The sequence below is a fragment of the Leuresthes tenuis genome, unplaced genomic scaffold (genome assembly GCF_036924035.1).
Source record: "Leuresthes tenuis unplaced genomic scaffold, fLeuTen1.0.hap1 SCAF_19, whole genome shotgun sequence".
Classification (NCBI taxonomy): Eukaryota; Metazoa; Chordata; class Actinopteri; order Atheriniformes; family Atherinopsidae; genus Leuresthes; species Leuresthes tenuis.
The window spans coordinates 29,921,730-29,945,114 of NW_027325373.1; the positions used below are offsets into that span (position 1 = coordinate 29,921,730).

A 23,385-nucleotide genomic window follows, 5' to 3' on the forward strand; every position below is an offset into this window, starting at 1 on the left:
TGGAAATTATTTGTTGATTTTTTTTTTTTTTCTGTAAGAAAACTGCTTGGATTGGAAAAATACTGAGCTGACAAATAAAACTGAAGATTTGTACTGTTATGTGTGATGTAATTTCCTTTTTGATAGAATTGATATTATAAAATTGGTATCGAAAAAAGTATTGTTCAGGAACCGGTATTAAAGTAAAGGTATCAGAATTGGTACCCAGCCCTATCCCAATGTCAAGCCACTCCTGAACCAGAGACAATGTCAGAAGCGTCTTACGTGGGCTACGGAGAAAAAGAACTGAACTGTTGCACAGAGGAAATTTTGCACGTTGTTTGGAACAGAATCCATGTTGTTTCCACAGTCTGTGATGATTTGGGTGCCATGTGATCTGCTGGTGCTGGTCCACAGTCAACGCAGCCATCTACCAGAAAATTTTAGAGCACTTCATGCTTCCTTCTGCAGACAAGCTTTATGGAGATTTTCCATCATTTTCCAGCAGGACTCGGCACCTGCCCACACTGTCGAAGTTAGAGTAATTCATGCAAAAGGAGGCCCAACCAAGTATTGAGTGCATAGAAATGAACATACTTTACAAAAGCCTGACATTTCTGTTTAAAATATCCTTTCTTTTATTGATCTTATGTAATATTCAAATTTTCTGAGACACTGAATTTTGGGTTTCTGTAAGCCATAATCAGCTAAATTACAGGAAATAAAGGCTTGAAATATTCCACTCTGTGATGAATATATATAATGTATGAGTTTGGTTTTCTGGAATTAAATATTGAACTCTTTCACAATATTCAAATTTTGTGAGCTGTACTTGTACAAGAAGACATAGCTTGCCAGTGGAGCAGAGGCAGCATTATGTATGTTATACAATAAGGAACCTGGAAGAAGACATTTGAAAATAAATTAATCATTTAAACACAGCAACGTGTGGTCGGAGTGAGGCCTTTCACCAACAGCTGCAACAACAATTTTTCAAGTTAAATCAGCTGAATAAGACACTGACATAATCTTAATCTTAATCATAATCTTGGGGCATACACACCAAGAACACTGCAGATGTGCCCAGCAGCACCAACAATGTCAGAGCTTGGCTGGGGCCTTTCTATGCAGGCATGGGTTCTCTAACTTCCTCCCACCATCCAGAAACATCCATGTTAGGTTAACTGGTGATTCTAAACTGACTTAAGGAGTGAGTGAGTGAGTGAGTGCATGGTTATTTTTCTCTTTTTTTTTTCTCTGTGATGGACTGGGGACCTGTCCAGGCTGTACCCTGCCTCTCGCCCAATGACAGCTGGGTTAGGCTCCAGCCCCCCCACGGCCCTGAATTGGATTGAGTGGGTATAGAAAATGGATGGATGGATTTTAGGCTGCTTTTTGCCATTCTTTTGATGTTGTAACATAGTAATTCCCCTGACGCAGGACTCATGAAGGTTCATCTGAAATAAACTTGGCCTTAACCAGCATGGGAAACCTAAAGTTTGTATAGACTTTCCATGTTTATTTTATCACTATTTGTTAGAGAATTTAAAATGTGTGATTGTGTGTGTTTTGCTGTTTAGAACAGCCAAAGCAGATCAGCCCAGGCCCTTCCCACAGACTGGTTGATCTATGATGAGATGAGCAGAGGCCACAGAATGGCAAGTGTCCGCTGTTGTTCCTTGGTGACTTCCATCACCATTGCCATTTTTGGAGGTTGTGCCAAACTGCCCTGCTCTGCACTCCACGAAGCTGCTGCACAGAGAACAAATGGTAAGGAAGCCAAGCAAGTCTTGCAAACATGCAGACTGGAGGATCTGATCACATGTGTGTCGTTATATACATTGTTGCACATGCAGCCCGTGAATGTATTGCAGACACTAACGTTGCTATTTTTTGTGAGCTAATGTTTTCAGGATTTTCAGCTATAGTAAGAATGAAAACTGCTACCTGAAAGTTTCAGAGCCACAGTTAAAGCATAAATGTACAAAGAAATCCATATGGTCTATTTATTGTGTTTTTTTAATTGTCTGAACATATTAAAAGCCTAACTGAACTTAAACTAATACTTTGTTGGATAATAAAAACTGAATTAATCCTACTTTATACAAACATTTTCTGCAGTTTACCTGCATGGCCATAGTCACAAACTGCAATATTTTGTTGGACCACCTTTCGCCTAGATTACAGCATGAATTAGTCGTGGCAATGTTTAAATGAGCTTATGTCACAGCATTGATTTCCATCTACAAATGCAGGTTAAAGCTCTATCATGCAAAGAAGAAGCCAGATAGTCATGTTTCACAAATGCCACAGTCTACTCTGGGCCAAAGTTCATTCCAGATGGACTGTGGCAAAGTAGAAAACTGTTCTGTGGTCAGACACATGAAAACGTGAACATTCTTCTTGGAAATTGTGAATACTGTGTCCTCTAGAGTACTAAAGAGGAGACGGTCCATCCAGCTGGTCAGCATCAGCGCTCAGTTCAAAAGTCTGCATCTTGGATTGTATGGGGGTGTATTAGTGCCTTTGGAAATGACTAATTTTACCCCTGGAAAGGCACCATCAATGCTGAAAGATATATACATATCCAGAAAGACGATGCTAGATAGTTTGTGAACTGGCCTGTCTGCAGTCCTGCCCTTTCACCAACAGTTGGTGCATCTTAACACACTTAATGTTAACCCAGGATTGTTGAGCAGCTATAATTCTATATCAGACAAGAATGGAACAGCATTCCTCTCCCAAAGGTCTAGGAACTGGTTTCCTCAGCTCCCAGATGTTTACTGGTAAAAGAAGAGGGGGTGCTACACAGTGGGAAACATGGACCTGTCCCAACTTTTTTTTTAGATGTGTTACTGTCATTAGCTCATATTTTTCATGAAATTTAAAATGCCTCACATCACTGTGTTTTATTACCATTTGATTTGCAGTGCAATGAAATTTAGTGCAATAAGATGAAAGAAAACAAAGAAACAACTGCACAAAATCACTCAGCAAACAGAATAGATACAAAAGAACGTAGACTATACATATATATAATGTATAAAATAAGGGTCACAGTTGAAGAGTGTCATTGTAGAAGGACATAACATTGCACATAAAAGTATTAAACATACACAGAATGAGGAGTGCCTTAGAGAAAAAACTGTTAAAGAGTCTGTTTACATGTTACACAGCATGCCAGCCTTTTTTAAGGTTGTAGTCTGTAAAAACATCTGCAAATGTTGCTGGACAACAGCTTTTATCATTTCACCAAATGTAAAGCAATGTGATGTGAAGAAACCTACCTGCAGCCCAGATTTGATATATTATATATTTTTCAAACCCTGCTGCTGGTTAATAGGCTCTGGCAGAGGTGTGACAGGAAGTAAGACCTTGCAGGTATCAACCTGTCAGTAAACTAGCTCTCTGGGAAAGCAGTGACTACTGGGAAAGGCCAGTTGGAGTCCAGGGAAGACTGAAGGACTGTCAGGGGAGTCTGACTGGAAGCAGGGAAGACTGCACATGGGGTGGGTGAGCGAGTTACCCTTCTCACAGGCCCAGTGTCGGGCTAACCCAGTGTTTCTCAATTCCAGTCCTCGTGACCCACCGCCCTGCATGTTTTTTAAGTTTCCCTCCTCCACCACACCTGATTCAAATGATCAGCTCGTCATCAAGCTCTGCAGCAGCCTGATAAGGAGCCATTCATTTCAATCAGGCGTGGTGGAGGAGGGAAACTTCAAAAACATGCAGGGCGGTGGGTCATGAGGACCGGAATTGAGAAACACTGGGCTAACCCAACATAACAAGCATGGAAAGGTAAACACAGCCCAGCGGTCCTCCCAGAGGTGGGATGGAAGAATGACCAACCAGGATGGATTCTACAGAAACGGCTGAAATGGACATTCTGGAGATGGAGTTTTTAGGTTGTTTACTTGTGGATGGATGAGGAAAACAATGCTCAGGAGCTTGAGACAGCACCAGAGAATCAAAATATGTCTACAGTCTACCCAAATGCAAACTTGCACTGCTCAAGCAGAGCTAAGTTGAGTATTACTCAGTATTTCTTAGCCCACTGTTGCAGATGGTTAGAACCTGTCACGGACCGTGAAGCACTGGACGCAGATGCAGGGTAGAAACAATAACCAGATTTTATTTATATAATGATAGTCACTTGCAGAGCAAAGCAATAGATTATGAATTCCTAACTCACTCTTCTCGATACCTGTGGGGAGAAGAGTGAGACTATAAAACTTATCAAAAGAAAATTCTCTCCACGCTAGGAGAAAAAAACAAAAGGTTATATAAATCTTACAACTAAATTTATCCCTCTCCGAACCGTCGGAGGCTCTATAGAAATTTAACAAAACCAATAAACAAAAGAGGCTCCTTCTAATGGAGTTGCTATGAAAGTTATCACTAGAAATCAAAGACACTCCTCTACCGGAGGTACCACTGAATAAACGACAATACAAAGAAAACTTCACTTGGCTAAATCTATGAAAAAACTTACAACAAAAAAAATCGCTCTCAAGGAGGAAATCATTAACAAACAAGATCTTTGGTTTACGTAGGCGTGGATCACTGTGGAGGCTAGCGGACGAAAGCTCGAGAGACAATTCAACACACTGGCAACGAGACAAGGGAAGACGCAGACTAAATACACATGAGGGACCAAGGGGAACAGGTGGAAACACTTGGGAATCAGGGAAGACAATGAGACACATGACACGGGAGGAAGGGCAAGTTATCTGAAACGAGAGGAGTAGTTAATTTCAAAATAAAACAGGAAGTGACAAGACAATATACAAAGACCTAAGAGTCTCTGTGAGACCTGACAGAACCTACTAAAACCACCTGACACTTATTTCCCTGGTGAACTCCCAAGGACCCCAGTAACTAAAAGGGGAAGATCTTGGCAGAGAAAAAAACATGTTGCCGAAAGCAGAGGAGTCAGAGACATGGAAGACGTTGGACAGCAACTTGGCACTCACGCTACGAAACTCCCTCCAAGGGAACATGGAAAACAAAGTGTCCCTCTTCAGTGAGGTCATCTACGATAAATGCCTTGGCAGGTTTGGTTAAAGACGGAAGCCATTCAATTCAATTCAGTTTTATTTATATCGCGCCAAATCACAGCAAATTTAATTTTAAAGAACCTTAAAGAGACAGCCAGATTAAAGCCAATCATAATCCAATTATTTCTAATACCATCAAAGTCCAATCAGTTCCATTTCATTAAATTCCAAATGAGTTAAATATATATAAAACCAATAACAAAAAGAAAGGCAGCCGAGCTAAGGAAACCAACAGATTGCAGCGAAACAATCCCCCGTCCTGAGCATGCACAAGGCGACTGTGGAAAGAAAAAACTTCCTTTTAACAGGAAGAAACCTGTAAATCTGATTATCTAATTATCTAACCAGATATTTCAGTTGTCTGTCACTTCTCACTGAAGTCATTTGATACTTCTGCTCCACTGAGTCTCATTGTTCTTTTCTACAGACAGTCCACCAGATGATACAAGTGACAGCGACACAGAGGACCTTGCTGAGATGAGGATAGATGACTGGCTTGTGTTCCAGCTTGAGAGAGAGGTGATGCAACATGACTGTCAACACCGACTTTGAACCTTTTAAACATTTGTGAATCAACACAGGTCCTTTCAACACAGTACTATTGTGCCTTTGTTGTGCATCGCCATTCTGTGTGCAATGTATAAAGGTAGTATGGGGGTTGAAGGTGATGTGCCTCTGAACTGGTTGTGGAGGCAGTCACGGAGATGACTCGACAGATGTGTGAAGGCATCTCAGCTGATTATTCCTCTATGCGAGCTTACTTTGGAAGATGACATTGATAAGTTTCTACGCCACCTTTGTTTCATCATTTTGAAGAAGCAAAAGAAAACAGCAGTGAACTTAGGTTTCAACTAAAAGGGTTACATTTTCACGGACTCCTTCCATAGTTTTTGTTATTTTGCTCCCAAAATGAATCGGTATGTGATTATAAGTTTTTGATAGCTTGAGCCTTTGTTACTGGGTGTCGCTGTGGAAGTATATCCAGTCTGCATCACACCTCATAAGGATAATCACAGCCCCATACTGAACACATCTACAGGTCAATGTTCTGTCGTAGCCCCATTAACTAGAAACAGGAAGTGTTTTTGTCATTGAAAATAAGTTGATAATGCTTTGTGTAAAAAACGATGACCTTTTGCCTGGACGAGGTCTTCTTACAAATCACACATATATCATCCAGTTGGCACCAAACCTACTAAGATTAATTACAGTCTGGCCCTGAACACATCTACATGCTAATATTCTGTCAATTCCATAGCCTCACCCACTTGCAATGGGAAGGTCCATTTTTTTTAAGACTTTGCTATACGGCTTCTACACAATTAAACGTATACACTCAAACGTTAGACAGGCAATGCCTAAGCTTTTCATTATGCTTGATTCGTATAACTGTGCATTTTCTCAAAATGTGTCCTTAGCAAATTTTGATGCATCGCCATGAAACAAGGAGTATTCAAATCTGACGCAGACAACATCCAATGTGGCCCAAACTTAAAGTTTCGTGACATGAACAAATCTACATGTCAATATTCTGACATTTCCACAGGGGGACTTTCTTTTTCATTCACTGAAGTGTTGCTCTGAACAATTGCATGAGGCCTCTTTCTTACGGCTTTCTATAAAATGTCCGTCGGTTACCCTCGGGGAGGAAGTTGCTGTTTCTCAGTAGTGCATTGTGCTGCACCACTGATATTTTTTTAGATCAGTCCCAGCCTTTGCATGTAAGAGTCACAGCTCCACCTTCTGTCCACCGGGAGGAAGCCTGGTGTTGTAGCTGCCCTCCCACATACATGACCGGGTGCTCTGTGGTGCCACATGATTTACACAGACAGAGGACATCTTTCAGGCATACTGAAGGACATCCTTATGCAGCTTCAATTGTTTTTGTTATCCTAAGAAAGCTGAGAAAAGTCAGCCCATGATGGAGGTGTAATGAATGAATGGACTCAAACTGGAAGTCTGATTGATTTGAAATTTGACACGAAAGTCTAGCCCATAGACTCTAACTTACTGGACCTTGACATCATTTATATTATAGGAAAAACAGCAAATACTTGCATTTTGCCTATATCTGTGCATTCATTTTTGAGGACTCAGCCTGAAATTCCTAGGCTTAATCCATTTTGAAAGAAAATTTGGGTATAACTGTTTCAACTTTGTACCAAATAGTTTCTAAAAAAATGAAAAGTGAATAAATAGATAAATAAATAAGAATTAAAAAAAAACTTTCCAACACTTATTAGTCACTGACCCGTATTGTAATTATTCTCTGTTGCTCTTGCGTTGGTTTCCATCATGTAAATGAAATTTCCTCATGTGGTTTAATCTTATGCTGTCCCTCTCGTTATCAGGATGCAGCGCTGGTGTTTGAACTGAGGCAAAAATGGCTAAATTTGTTCATAAAGAGGATCCGTTGTCCCTCAAAACCCTGGTCTCAACGTGATGAGGCTATCATCCAGACCCTTGTTTCTGTATGTAATGTCATTGTTTCTTCCTCTGTAATTCTCACTTGTTTGCATATATTTCCTTTGCTTAATGGCTGGAGCTCAAACTTACTCTCAGGTTTTGGGAGCAGAGGAGCAGGAAGCAGGCCTGCAGCAGCCCACAGGGATTGGTCAGCGGCCCAGACCCATGTCATCAGAGGAGGGTCCAAGGACCTCAGTGAGGAACTACAGGAGCAACCCCCAGCTACCCACCAATGCCTCCAATGACAAGTATCCACTCTGTCAATAAGTTTTACATTGCAGTGGGGTTTTTTGCACCAACAATTTGAAGAAATCACAAACTAATATTTAGCGGGACCACCTTTGGCTTTGATTGTGGCATATTATGGAACATATATTCTAGCATAGTTTCAGTAAGTTTATGCAATGTAACAGAATTTATTTTCATCCAGATTATCTGTCATTTTTCACCGAGATCTTGTATTGACGACGGTTGAGTGTCAGATTAATGCATAAAGTCTTCGGCACATCCCAAAGATTCTCTAGGGGTTAAAGTCTCAAATTTGTGGTGGCCAGTTGATGCGTGAACATGATTTGTCATGCTTTTTTTGAACAATTTGAGCCTAGTAAATCTATAAAGGTGCTTTTTTTCACCCTACATACATGTGTGTGTCTGTGTCTGTATTGGTCATGTTATAGTTGATGTCATGGCTGCTTTATGCTTTAACCACTTGCAGGAGTTGTGGAATGCCAGCTTTAGACCTGCTTAAGATTAATACCCACAGCAGAGATGAAAGCTCCCTGGTCATAAATCAGCTCTCTGATGAGCCTCACTCCTCCTGTAGTTCTTCCTGCTCTGTGTATCTGGACAGCCCACCTGACTCCCCCTGTCCTTCCTCTTCAGGAAAGGTACTGAATGTGTGCTATTGATGATTTCTCACAATCCCAGATTAAAAAACAGCTCCACTTAATTCATTCACCTAATTCTTCATACAGTCGGGACAAAAAGTATTTGGATGGGAACAGAATTGTTCTTATATAACCACCACAGCAAGTTTCAGATGAGGTTTTAGAGATGTGAAGAAACGTTATTCCAAAAATGTTGAATCAAGTGTTTAGCAGTTGCAGTCATTTTTACATTGTCTGCTTGTAATTATTATAAGAAATCATTTTCACATTGGAATGCCAGTCCTCTGCAATCAGTGGCCACCTAAAGTCTTCCTAGGTCTTTCATCGTAATTCTGATGTTTATGGGCTTTAATAAAGAACTCCATGAATTTAACGAAGCTTTGCAACACAATTGGACTCCGGGTTTTTTCTCCGTTCGTGTCAAAGATAGAATAGCTGTTATCTCTGTGTTACAAGAGGAACTTGGAATGACTCAGGAAAAGAAACTACAATTGTTTAAAAAACTTCCCGTACACTTTTTATCATGTTGATTTACAGTGACTCTATTATAAATATCATCTTAACATATAATAGAAGTTAAGAAAATTAAGAGTGAAGTTAAAGACAAAAAATGCTATATAAATGCAATAAATATCCAATATATTGTTGTCCCTAACTTGATATTCATATGTATTTACATTAATTACAGTTAGTACAACTGTAGTACACTGTGACTGTGTTGCTGCAAGGAATTGTGGGAAGGAATGATCTCCTTTCCTTTCATAAAGGACGGTCCAGTGATTCCTATGCTAACAGATGATAGAATAAGCACTGAAACGTTCCCTTACTTAGCTGTTCAGTGAATGAGTTTTGTATGTCAATGTTAAGTGCTTTTTTAAGGTGCTTGAAGCTTTTTGCTTTTATTTTGCTTAATAGAAAATTAATGTACTAAACAGTCCATATGATGGGTTATTTGAAGTTTAAGTAAGGGTTTGTGGGTACTCTTGGCACATTAAAACACTGAGCTTATGTTGGATTGTAAACGCTTTCCCTTATTACTTCATGTCTAGATTTCTTCTTCTTTCTACTCTGCAAAACTAGATCCTCCTTTTGTGGGTGTTGTTTTTATGGTGTGTTCAAGGGCTTTTTTCCTCTATACTGGTCAAAGTAGCATACTAGTAAGAGCAGCTCGGAGCCTTTAGACTGACGCAGAGAAGAGAAAAGTAGTTTTTTTTTTAAACTCTCCTAACATAGACTAAATTGACATCAGTTGCGAGCACACGATTAGACAGTATTTGGAGTTTCACTTAAAAACAAAATAGACAAGATAAAACTGGTTATTTAATACTGATTATTAATAAATACTAATACTAATAAAACTGATTATTAATAATAATAATTTGTAATACATAATGATAATCCACCAAGGGTTTAAAAGTACAAAATGCGATTGTTTGTGTCTATTCACATCTCACCTAACTAACTACTTTGGCAATGGGATTTGTGTCTTAGTCAGCATCTAAAGGAACAGTTTAAAAAAGTTTTCCATTTTACTTACACCTCAGCTCAGACCACAGAGTGTTTGAAAGAAACAACCCATATATGTATTAGCAATTGTCTGTATACATTAGCAATAGTTTATCTGGCAAAGGTTTGGTTAGTTGGCTACTTTTTAACTACCAATATCTTCTGATGGTAAAGTTCATATGGCCGTACCTGTTGTGTTCAAAGTTTGTAACTTTTATATCTTTGTTACCTTGTTTCCTGGGCATGCAAGACATGTCTCAGATAGGTCAGGGTTTCATACAAAATGTATTAATTAAAGGCACAACTGCAGCAGCTCTCTTCTACACCTTTTGTATTACTTTGTGTAAGAAAGACTGAAATCATCTACTTTACTAATTGCTAAACGATAATGTGATATTCAATGATAGGTCACTTGGTCAGCCTAACAAAGCAAATGTTGTCTTCTCAGCAGGTCTTAAAGCCAGTGTCCCTGCAGTCATCTGTTCGATACTTTGTTATGAAGAGCAGCAACATCAGAAACTTAGAAATTTCTCAGCAGAAAGGCATCTGGTCCACTACACCAATCAACGAGAGTAAACTCACCAAGGCCTTCCTGGGAAATAGCCTCATCATCCTCATCTTCTCTGTTCAGGGTTCTGGACACTTTCAGGTAACTATGCACATATTAACATGAGGCAGATTGTAAAAAAAAGTATTTAGCATGTTGAACATCCATTTCTGTAACATTAGCTGTGGAAATCTTTTTGAGTTGGAAATGGTAACGTTCACAAACCACCTGGAAGAAAACTCTGAACTGCTGCACTCACACTAACAGACACACACAGTAGTTGTGGGGTATAGCTGAAAAGATGTATAGTAGAAAAGTATCGTACAACAAGTATGGTAATCGTGCTGATCAATAGAGATGACCAAAACAACCCCCTGAGAGCCTAGGTGGCCCTACGTCAAGGATAGAAGCAAATCCATCACTACATACTGTACATAGTGGGGATGTGACAGAGACCAATAAGCTGATGTACACCACAGCTGCAGTGACGCGAGAGTTGCCTGGCTACAAGATGAACAACTTAAGGAGCAGTAACGGGCAGTATCTAGCGTAATAAGGTGACAATAGACCCACCAAGGGATGAGACTGAACAATACTACAAGAGTATATGAGAGAAAGAGGTATCACATGATACTTATGATCCATGACTAGTGGATCTGAGAACGGATTACAGCAATCTCCCAGAACAAGAACCAGTGACCAGAAAAGGGAGGAGTTGGACTGCACCAGGCCCTGACATGATACACACTTACTAGTTAAAAATAAGCTAACTGCACTCAATCTGCACCGAGCAGCATAAATGATCCAGCTGGTAATTGACACACCCAGACTGGTTAACCCCCACCAGAAGGGTGTTATTCCATCCAACTACTGGCCAGTAACCTGCCTCTGTATCACATGGCAGCTCCTGTCAAGCATTATAGCGTATGAGTATGCAAATGAATCAATACATGGGAGGGGCCCAGAGGGAGGTTGGACGTAACACCATTAGAGTAAAAGACTGAACAAAAGGAACACAAGATGAAATATACAAATCAGTGCTCCACCTGGCCTGATGCCTGTCAGGCAGATCATCACAGAGAGTGGCAACAAATGCCGTGACAGCAACTTACTGATACACTTCACCAGCACATACAGCAAGGACATGGAAATGACATTCAGACTGGATATGTGTTATCAAAGAGAGGCAATGATGATTACAGCTGAAGAGGTTTAACAGAAGGTAACATTGCAGATGTTCCGGACAGCTACAAATGCGGGATGCATTGATTGTGAAATTGTGGGCTGTTAGAAATACGATGTTATATTATGTTAAAATTATCATTAGGCCGATACCAATAGCCGATTGTTTTTGCCCTTTTTTCTTTCTTTATTACCAGTGAAATAATAAAATATGCAACATTGTAAAATAATAAAACAGTTTACATTCCAGCCCCTCCTCATGCTAACTTTGAATGAGCACAAACTCTTTCATACAAATGTATTAACTGACCTTTATTATAACCTTTCACATGAGAGAAAACCTTTATGTGAAAAATATGTTTTCAAATCCCATATTTCTCAAATATCCCATATTTTGTGTCCATATTTCTGTGTTCATGCCTTTCAAATGCCAATTTATCACAGCATTCGGTAATAAAATACTGACCATAAAATTTCTATGTCAAAACCAGGTGAGCCAGGTGCAAAGTGATATTAAATGTGGACCTTGATGTCATTCATCTTTCTTTTGACTGCAACTTTAGCAAATCTGCCTAAATGTGCACATGCACCATGTAGGGCTGTCGCGATAACTGCAAAGATGAAATATCGCGATATTAAGAGGCCCACCGCGAGCTGCCCAGGGCCACCGCACTTGACCTGATCTTAGCATAACACATGTTTAGAAGGAGACAATGGCAGTTGCACTGGTATCAAAACCAAATGTTACTTCGGTCTTTTGGGAGCATTTCGGCTTTCAGCCAAATGAAAAGGGGGAACCAGCCAATTTTAATGAGGCAATCTGTAAAATCTGCGGCAAAATGGTTCAAGTAAAACGAGAAAACGCAACGAATTTAAGGGCTCACCTAGCAAGCTACCATCCAGTTATTGAAACGGGGCTGCCTCCTGCCACACAGAATCGCAGAGCAGCGGTGCCAGCCGACAGCTTGGAGTCGGTGAGTGCAGCAGAGACAGTGACAGACATAAACGCCTAACAGTAAAATAAAAGGTCTTATAAAGTTGTCTTTTTTTATAACCTTTTTTTAAATGTGTAAGTGCCACGTTTCAGAGGAAATATTGCAATGAGTTAAGTAATTTAGAAATGAACAAACACATTTGCTAGATGGATAGATTTTAAAAAAGAAAGAAAAAGAGATGTTGCAATAATATCGCGATATTGAGCCGCCCTGACTCACCGCAGGGGGAATTTCTCAACCGCGACAGCCCTAGCACCATGGCTATGTCTGTCTGTCAGTCCGTCCAAATAGGAATATTTATACAGCAAAAAAATCAACATTCTTATATAGTTTTTTCTCTCTTGTTCCCAGGGCTATGCTCGTATGACATCAGTCATCAGTCAGGACAGCTGTCATGACTGGGGCTTCATGGGGCTAGGAGGAGTTTTCAGTGTTGAGTGGATCCACAAAGACAATCTTTCCTTCCAGTCCACCCAGCACATCCTCAACCCATGGAATGACAACAAAAGGGTCCAGATCAGCAGGGATGGACAGGTATAAACACAGATACTCTTTTATATTATCAATCATTTTCAACTTAATGGTACAATCTGAGAAACCAACAGCATGAATGATTTGAGTCATTGCACTGTTCTGCTAGCAGATTGGACAAAACAGTCAACAGTTAATGACTAAAAGAACAGCAGTAAATTACACCTGACATTCAGGAACATGCAAGGTGATGGTTTTGGATGACTGACAAGTGGTCAGAGCTTTCACTTTACAGCCAAAAGCTTCTCCGCTCCAGTCTGTTTGTATGTTCTTCCTCTGCTGTGAGTTTTCTGCTGCTCCTTTAGCTTCACGACAAAGTTCAAAGACATACTTGCTCGTTTAGTTGATGGTTCTAAATTGGCTATAGTGATGGAATGTGTGTCTGTCTCTGTTTGTCCTGTGCTGTGGGCAGTTTGCAGTTAAGATTTGTATTCAAATTGATATTCTCTCAGCTTTCTCTTCAATAACATATAATTGACTTCTGTACACTGTATGCTGTACATCAAAACATTCTTTTAGTCTTTTTTTTTTAAGCTTTCTGTAGCTGTCGAAGGTATGGCTGATTGTTGTACCACATGGTAAAGAACGTGGGAGAAAATGTTTGAATGAAGAACCTCACGTGTAGGTGGGCCTGCATACTGGCAGTAGATTCATGCGACACCATCATCCTATTTTTGGCAATATCAGTGGGGAGGCTGCACGGTGGTGTGGTTAGCACCTCACAGCAGAGGGTTCCAGGTTCAACTCCCAGCTGGGGCCTTTCTGTGTGTTCTCTCCGTGTATGCGTGGGTTCTCTCTGGGTACTCCGGCTTCCTCCCACAGTCCAAAAACATGCTGTTAGGTTAACTGGTGACTCTAAAGTTGTCCTCAGGAGTGAGTGTGGTTGTTTGTCTCTGTGTGGCCCTGTGATGACCGCTGGGATAGGCTCCAGCCCCCCACGACCTGACCGTCGGATTAAGTGGGTATAGATGGATGGATGGATGGAGGACACTGCAAGAGGCTGATGCTGATGTAACTAGACTTTTACAGATTTTCCAAACCCTTTGCTGAGTGAGGTTCCAAAAAAAACGGGTTAACCTCCTGATCTTCCCTGCCTATACTATAGTAAGGCTAATATTGTAAATGCAGTGCTGTATCCTTACCTGTCATGCTGTAATTTTATTGAGTTATTGAGTCTGAATGAACAACGGCACAAAGAAAACAAACTCAGTACGATCAAAGTTCTGCTTTTTTAAAAGAACAGTGTTGCAAGGTTCTAAATCTGAGTATTTCCATAGATTGCAAGACATAACTTCTGTGCCGAAGTGATCAGCTGTCCTGACGAGTCTTTTTGAGTATGTAATCAGCTTTTCTAATGATTACATTTAGCAGTAGTTTTTTGTTTTTCCCCTTTAATAATCACCTGCAGCTTAATGGGCACCTCTGTTGACTAAAAACACAGAAGCTGAAGCTTTGCTCTTTAACTCCTGTTGCCTGAGCAGTGTGAAGTGTATCTATAGAGTTCATCATTTTCTTTTCCTCCCTTCTAAATTAATTGCCTTTTTAGGGACTTGAATATGGCCCAAAATTTTTCAGACAAAGAAATGTGTAAAATTCTGTGTTTTGGGGATTCGTGTTTTGGGGAAGTTGCCTCCACGGCGCCATCTATTGTGGCAGCCTGGAAACTGCAGCTTATTGAAATTGATTAAACTTTGCACAGTTATTGAACATGTCAAGACCAACAAAAAATTCTGTTGAGTTTTGGGCATGAATCCAACTGGATTTTTTTCTTTTTTGAAGTCAGCCATTTTGGTTCAAAGACGCCCCTTTAGCATTTTACAGATGTTATATTGTAATTAAGTTGTACAGATTTTATGATTGCTCTAAAATCTGGTTAGTATAGCCTTAAGTCCTAGTTTATACTCCTCCATAACGTTGACGGTGTCGACGTGACGTAGTCATTGAGCATTCGAAGTTCTGCGTTGAGGGAACATGTTGCTCTGCAGTTCACCATGCTGCTAGGGGGGGGGTCTGTGTGTTTGTGTGGTTTCAGGTTATAGCCGAATCTTTGCTTTTTCTTCCGGTCAAGTGCCAGTTCACAACAGAAGTCATCAGAGGGATAAATTCTGATTTCAATTTTTTTTTTTAAGAAAAGAAGAATGTTACGTTAACTCCTTATGAGCAGTCACTGTCTTACTCACTCAACCCAATTCAAGCCAATTGGAATTCAATTCATTGTAATCATAATCCAATTAATTCATATAGAGCCAATTAAAAAAATTAATATCCTAGCTAAGGAAACCAACAGATTGCACCGAAACTTGTCTTCAGTCCAATCTCCCGTCCTGAGCCTGAGGCGACTGTGGAAAGGATCGACTCCCTTTTAACAGGAAGAAACCTCTGGCAGAACCAGACTCAGGAAGGGTGGCCATCCGCCTCGACCAGCTGGGGTTTGAGAAGACAGAAAAGAGGGAAAAGAGGGGGGAAAAACACCATAACGCCATTCAAAGGATACCTGTTGGAACAGGGAAACACAAGTTAATAACCACAATAATGTCACATGTACATAAAATCATTTGAGAAATTAAACAGGGAAAAGAGAGCAAAGTGAGGAAAGGTAACTAACCGCTGTAGGACTCCTTAAGGCTGACAGCTCCATACATCTAAGGTGTCCACCACTGGGTTTGGGGGTTGCCACCACAAGCCCCAACCACCTTATGGCTGCTGCTCCTTACAGCCACCCCAGCAATGGAAGTCTGGAGCATATCCTGGACAGGGGCCCCTGCCAAAGATTCCCAACACACCCTCTTTTAAACGCTTGGTTAGATTGGGTCAGTTCAATTCAATTCAGTTTTATTGATATAGCACCAAATTACAATAAATGTCATCTCAAGGCATTTCAATAATACAGTCCAATCCAACAGGACAACCACAGACACAAGTCCGCTATCAGAGGCTAAGAGGAGATCATTGGTAACTTTCACCAGTGCTGTTTCTGGGTCAAATGCAGAGACCTTGGCAATCTGATCCATGGCTTCTGAAACTTGCTATTAGGACATGTAATGTTACTTGGAAGGAAGGAGCGAGCCTGAGCTTAAGCAGGAGGTTGAGGGATACTGGGTAGATATTGTCAGGCTCACCTCAGCACCGCAGAGGTTCTGGAACCAATCTGCTGGAGAAGAGCTGAACTGTATTACACTGGAGTTGCCCTGAGTGAGAGGCAGCAGGTAGAGGTGGGCTTTGTTATAGCTCCTCGTTTGTGAGAAACTTACATAATCTTCTTTTTTCTGTCTTTAGCCTCAGATTTATTTAACAAACCTGCATATGTTAGATTAAGCTGGGTTATAACCATGGTTGTTTGTGTCTCTATGTTAGCCCAGGGTTTGCACCACCTCGGTTCAGTGGCAGGTGGCAACTATGTTGTTTCCTTTTATGTGCAACATAATTAGCTAAATTTGACATAAAAATGTCACTAAAAAAGTTCTAAATTTTCAATGTTCTTCTTCTTTTTGTGTCATGTAGGAGTTGGAGCCCCTGGTAGGCAGCAAGCTACTGTCACTGTGGGAGAGAAACTCCGGGAGTCAAGTTCAGTAAAGTTGGACTGGACGGCTCACTGCACCACTCATCAAGTTTTGTTCTATGCGGTTTACTTGACTAAAACTAAATGCACACATTGCACAGTGAAGAGATTGTGAGTTTTATAGCAATCAGGTTTAAATGTGACACCTTTTATGCAGTACACTGCACCACCAGCTGGGTAAGACAACCAGACAGTGGAGGAGGGACTGACTTGAAATGGTGAAAAATCATCTCAGCTGTGTTCTTTTTCTCTGGTATTACTTTTGTTTTGCCTGTTTCATGAGTTCTAATTCAGTTTTAGTACATGTATTAAAAATGAACAGCATTTTCTTAAAAACAAATTAATTGTGGTTCTATAAATAGTATTTTTTTAAATATCTGACACCAAACAGAATGTTTTTAATACATGGTTGTCACTGTTCAGATTGAATGTTGAAATGATGCCGGTGTGACTTGCTGACTTCCGTTTACAGCATGTTTACAGTGGTTTTCTGTTCATTAAAGCTTTATTCAGATGTTCTTGTTGTTCCTCAGGTTGCACAGATTGTTGCTGCCAATTGAGGAAAAGGAACTAAACTTTGTTGAATTTCATGCTTGTTTTGATGGGATTATAAATGTGTACATTAATCTAAAACCCATTTGTTAGTGTCATGTCCTCACTGCATTCTGTTATTTGGATGTTTCTTTTATTTTTTACAGTCTCAAGAGTCTGCACTAAAAATGTATATGTGCACCAAAGCCAAAGATGGTTTGTGATAATTCATCTGGATTATGCCTATATCCCATCCTCTGCAGGCCCGCATTTAATGATAAATGGTAAAAGCAAGCGCCTCATGAATGCTGATACATTGTAATGTGCCTGATGATTAGTTGGCTTCTGAGGGTAGATCAAGAGATCAAAATCAAGAGGGAGACCTCAAGAATAAATTGATCTGACAGAGACATCCAGATGTTTACAGGACAAAGTATTCATTTTCTCTGGACAGTAATTTCTTCATAATTACATTCAGTCCTTTAGCAGTGTCACTGTACATGGACTGTAGCATTTCAGACTTGAATTTGAATTTCTAGTATCCAAAAAATTATGCACTTGTTATGCAGCGGTTCTTAAGAGAAACCTACGACATATGACTGATTTTATAAACCTGTTACACGTTTTATCCCAGTCTGTAGAATTTAATTACTTGTTTTTTTTATTTGATTTAATTCAATTAAACTGAATTGAAATTTATTGTAGCAGAGAAATTCAAGTTTGAGTGATGTTGCACAACATTAGATTTGCAAGTTAAAGCTCACAGTTGTATGAGCTTTAATTAATCACATTTTTGCTTAAACATAACGTGCATTGACAAACTCTGAAATTCAATTAAATTCAGTTTTATTTATATCGCGCCAATTCACAATACAGTTAAATTCAAGCCAATTAGAATCCAATTCATTGTACAGTAATACTAATCCAATCAAATCCAATTAATTACATTCAAAATTAGTCAAATTCATACATAAAGAGTAAAACAATTTTCTAGCTAAGGAAACCAACAGATTGCACCGAAACTTGTCTTCAGTCCAATCTCCCGTCCTGAGCCTGAGGCGACTGTGGAAAGGAACGACTCCCTTTTAACAGGAAGAAACCTCTGGCAGAACCAGACTCAGGAAGGGTGGCCATCCGCCTCGACCAGCTGGGGTTTGAGAAGACAGAAAAGAGGGAAAAGAGGGGGGAAAAACACCATAACACCATTCAAAGGATGCCTGTTGGAACAGGGAAACACAGGTTAATAACCACAATAATGTCACATAAAATCATTTGAGAAATTAAACAGGGGGAAAAAGAGAGCAAAGTGAGGAAAGGTGTGACAGATGAGGTCCCCCAGCAGTCTAAGCCTATAGCAGCTTAACTATGGGATGTTTCAGGATTACCTGAGCCATCCCCAACTATAAGCTTTATCAGAAAGGAAAGTTTTAAGCCTAATCTTAAAGGTAGAGATGGTGTCTCTAAAAACAGGAAGATCATGCCCGTTTTTTAGTTTTACAAAAAATATATATATTATTTACGTTTTTCATTTCTAAAATTATCTCTTGCCATCTTTTTCTACTTGTTTATGTCATTTCGAGCCAAAATGTTGAAAAAGTTTAAAAAGACATTGAGCACGAGCATTAAAAATTTCATAGAAACGGGAAAACTGACTGGAGAGTAACGGTGAGTTTGTGCTGATGGAAACTGATACAAACTACATGAGATGGCCCAAGCAGGGCTACAGCATAATATTAATGCTCACCACGTCTGACTTTTTCAGTCCTTCAATGCCAAATATAAAGGCCTACCTTTTACAGCTGATAACCTCAACACCATAGGAGTCGCTACCCACATTTATCCTCGTGTTGGCATAGATGTGTTAAGTTACAGAAGAGCTTTATGAACAGAAACAACTACGCACGTGGACAAAATGGTTGGTACCCCTCAGTTAAAGAAGGAAAAACCCACAATTCTCACTGAAAGCACTTGAAACCTACAAAAATAACAATAAATAAAAATTCATTGAAAATTAAATAATCAAAATCAGCCATTACTTTTGAAATGTTGATTAACATAATTATTAAAAAAAAAACTAATGAAATAGGGCTGGACAAAAATGATGGTACCTCTATAAAAGATTGAAAACTATTTGACCAGAGTGACATGATTAACTCAGGTGTGTCCTTTAATTGACATCACAGGTGTTTCCAAACTCATAATCAGTCAGTCTGCCTATTTAAAGGGAGACAAGTAGTCACTCTGCTGTTTGGTGAAAAGGTGTGTACCACACTGAACATGGACAACAGAAAGCGGAGGAGAGAATTGTCCCAGGACATCTGAAAAAAAAATGATAGACAAACATCTTAAAGGTGCAGGCTATAAGACCATCTCTAAACAGCTTGAAGTTCCTGTGACAACAGTGGCTCATATTATTCAGAAGTTCAAGACCCACGGGACAGTAGCCAACCTCCCTGGACGTGGCCGCAAGAGGAAAATTGATGACAGATTGAAGAGACAGATCGTTGGAATTGTATCCAAAGAGCCCAGGACAACCTCCAAAGAAATTAAAGGTGAACTCCAAGGCCAAGGTACATCAGTGTCAGATCGCACCATTCGTCGTTGTTTGAGCCAAAGTGGACTTCGTGGGAGACGACCAAGGAGGACACCACTGCTTGAATGTGTGCAAGGTAAAATGAAATCTGACGACTATCAAGGCATTCTGGAGAGAAATGTGCTGCCTAGTGTCAGAAAGCTTGGTCTCAGTCGCAGGTCATGGGTCTTCCAACAGGACAACGATCCAAAACAGAGAAAAGCGTTGGACTATTCTAAAGTGGCCTTCCATGAGCCCAGATCTGAATCCCATTGAACATCTGTGGAAGGAGCTGAAACATGCCATTTGGAGAAGGCACCCATCAAACCTGAGACAACTGGAGCAGTTTGCTCATGAGGAGTGGGCCAAAATACCTGTTGACAGCTGCAGAACGCTCATTGACAAATGCAGAAATCGTTTAATTGCAGTGATTGCCTTAAAAGGTCGTGCAACAAAATATTAAGTTATGGGTACCATCATTTTTGTCCAGCCCTATTTCATTAGTTTGTTTTTTTTAATAATTATGTTAATCAACAATTCAAAAGTAATGGCTGATTTTGATTATTTAATTTTCAATAAATTTTTATTTATAGTTACTTTTGTAAGTTTCAAGTGATTTCAGTGAGAATTGTGGGTTTCTCCTTCTTTAACTGAGGGGTACCAACAATTTTGTCCACGGGTGTACATCTTACAAGAACCTCCAGAACATTGAGGGTTTTTTGTCTCAAATGAAAGAATTATTTGATACACTGGAGGGAAACAGAGAAACACTGTATCAAATATCCCTGTTACTGCGGTTTCTCTCTGGGCATTGAGTGCTCCGGATTCCTTCAGAAAGAGAAAGGGAGGGTTTTCTTTTTATACGGTATAAATGGTTCTATTTGGCACTATTGGAGTAGTCTTGGGAGGTCTGAATAGGATCTCTAGTTTGTCTATGTTTTTGCTATGTTGTCAGTCATCTGGTGACGATGTTATCCTTTTCATGTGAATGTGTTCAGGCTCTAGTCTAAACAGGGCCACAGATTCTTGCAAGTCTATCATTGTTTCCACAAACACATTAATTTACAAACTACATATTCAAACTACATCACTACTGCATGCTCACCATTGGCTATATAACTTATAGAAGGTTTGCGCTCTATTAAAGATAGTTTGGGAGAACGGGAAGTTTTCACACTGGCACTCTCAAATCCCACTTGCTGATATTTAAAGTGATTTCTTCGTTATATGTTGTCTAGCAAATTCTCTCAAAACGAGACTCAGAGTCGCTGGAGACAATTAACACAAAACATTTATTCTTGCAGCAAGGAGGCAAGTCTGCACAACATATCAGAAAGCAGACCCAGAGTTGTCTGAGTTCAAATTTGTTTACTATTTATGTCTTCTACTATGAGATCACTAGCCACACAAGGTTATGAGACATTCAGTAAAACGAGGCTTAGATAGAAGCTGAAATAAGATCGATAGAAGGCCCTCTCCAGCACACACTTGACCCTACAACATCTTCTCACACCTACTTGCTTTTTCTCATAGTATAACTTAATGATATTTTTCTGGCGACATGAGTGGAAAATAAATAAGGTGTGGGAACGACTTACTAACGCAAGGGGGGTGGCAACACCCATTCCGAAATACCGCTATTCCGACATCCCGCCATTCCGACATCCCACCATTCCGACATCCCACCATTCCGACATGCAAACGTCCCACCATTCCGACATCCCGCTATTCCGACATTCAAACGTCCCACCATTCCGACAAGGCTTTCAGTTTAAGGAAATGTGCGTTACTCAACAGGCGAGTCCCTTCTTTCTGTTCATGCAATTTATATGTTTAACATATGTTTACAGATAAGCGTTATTAAAGACACAAAGTCTCGGCAACTGGAGGAGGAGAAGAAGACCGCGGTGGTTTTCAATCACACACTCCAATGCCACTTGTTTCAACTTCCGAAAATTTAATCCAGGAAAAAAAGGCTTACAAATATGGACCGAAACGGCTCCATAACACGCACAAGAATCCAAAAGAAACGAAAGTTAACTAAAAGAAAGCAAATACGCAGCATGAAGTGGTCAAAATTGGTTTTACACATGCCTATGTGCGTCTGGCACATGCGTCTTCGGGCTCTCCCACCTTGGTTTGTGGATGAAAGCTATATGTTCAGCTGTAATGTCATGTAAAAACAATCTCTACATGACATTTACTCCCAGGTGTGACCAGTTAGGTCCTTAAGATATCAACAGGCTGTATAAAGCCTTGCGCAACGGCTGTGTGTTTGTGCCAAATGCGCAAAGCGCTTCCCATAATTGGAGCGAGTACTCATAAATCACGTGAATTACATGAATAAACGTTTTTACTGCATATTGTTGTGTTTTATACGTTCTATGCTGTCATTTCTCTCCTCTCCTAATGGCAAGGCAAGGCAGAGTGCTCGCAACTGTGTCCTGTGCAGTAGCCGTGATCTGTAATTGCAATTATTACTTTTGCTTATGATGACAGCGGGCAAAAGACGCATGGGCTCTGTGGAGAGCTCCGCTCCAGCTGGCTGCTGTGACAGCTCACTGACACTGTATTTCTGCTTAATCAGTTTCAGTCTCGCCAGAGTTACATTAATATCTGTATTTTTATATTTGACATTTCAGGGATTTTGATAATAGATTATTAAAGTTTGTTTGCGAGGCTGATATGCCGGCGCAAATACGCGCGCCGGCATATCAGCCTTCATTAGTGTAAAATGTTTTGGGTAAAACATAGGCTATTAAAAGGAACTGTCGGAATGGCGGTATGTTAAAAAAAAAAAACATACCGCCATTCCGACCATAGGAGGAAAAAAGTGTCGGAATGGCAGGACGTTTAATAAAAAATTAAGTGTCGCCATTCCGACAATTGGAGGCCAATGTCGGAATGGCGAGATGTCGGAATGGCAGCATGTAACCACGCAAGGGAACGACTTGTATAATTCGTGGCAACGATTTACTAATGCAAGGGAACGACTTGTATAATTCGTGGCAACGATTTACTAACGCAAGGGAACGACTTGTATAATTCGTGGCAACGATTTACTAACGCAAGGGAACGACTTGTATAATTTGTGGCAAAGATTTACTAATGAAGGGAACGAATTGTATAATTTCTGGCAAAGATTTACTAATGAAGGGAACGACTTGTATAATTCGTGGCAATGATTTACTAACGCAAGGGAACGACTTGTATAATTTGTGAGAACGACTTACTAACGCAAGGGAATGACTTGTATAATTCGTGGCAACGATTTACTAATGCAAGGGAACGACTTGTATAATTCGTGGCAACGATTTACTAATGAAGGGAACGACTTGTATAATTCGTGGCAAAGATTTACTAATGAAGGGAACGACTTGTATAATTCGTGGCAACGATTTACTAATGAAGGGAACGACTTGTATAATTCGTGGCAACGATTTACTAACGCAAGGGAACGACTTGTATAATTCGTGGCAACGATTTACTAACGCAAGGGAACGACTTGTATAATTCGTGGCAACGATTTACTAACGCAAGGGAACGACTTGTATAATTCGTGGCAACGACTTA

The 23,385-nt window shown here is 40.1% G+C and overlaps 1 protein-coding gene across 2 annotated transcripts in view; it reads left to right on the forward strand.

The window, feature by feature from the left end:
* ythdc2 (YTH domain containing 2) overlaps positions 1-17,944 on the forward strand; it is a 96,545-nt gene extending 78,601 nt beyond the window's left edge. Inside the window, exons 24-31 of one of the 2 annotated variants that reach the window (XM_072371563.1) lie at positions 1,560-1,749; positions 5,464-5,555; positions 7,388-7,507; positions 7,599-7,750; positions 8,218-8,389; positions 10,344-10,544; positions 12,971-13,153; positions 16,652-17,944. In XM_072371563.1, coding sequence (XP_072227664.1) covers positions 1,560-1,749; positions 5,464-5,555; positions 7,388-7,507; positions 7,599-7,750; positions 8,218-8,389; positions 10,344-10,544; positions 12,971-13,153; positions 16,652-16,723 — 1,182 coding nt within the window. In that variant the 3' untranslated portion in view covers positions 16,724-17,944. The remainder of the gene's footprint in view (positions 1-1,559; positions 1,750-5,463; positions 5,556-7,387; positions 7,508-7,598; positions 7,751-8,217; positions 8,390-10,343; positions 10,545-12,970; positions 13,154-16,651) is intronic. The other variant, XM_072371564.1, reaches the window with a different exon arrangement.
* Positions 17,945-23,385: the final 5,441 nt, after the last annotated feature.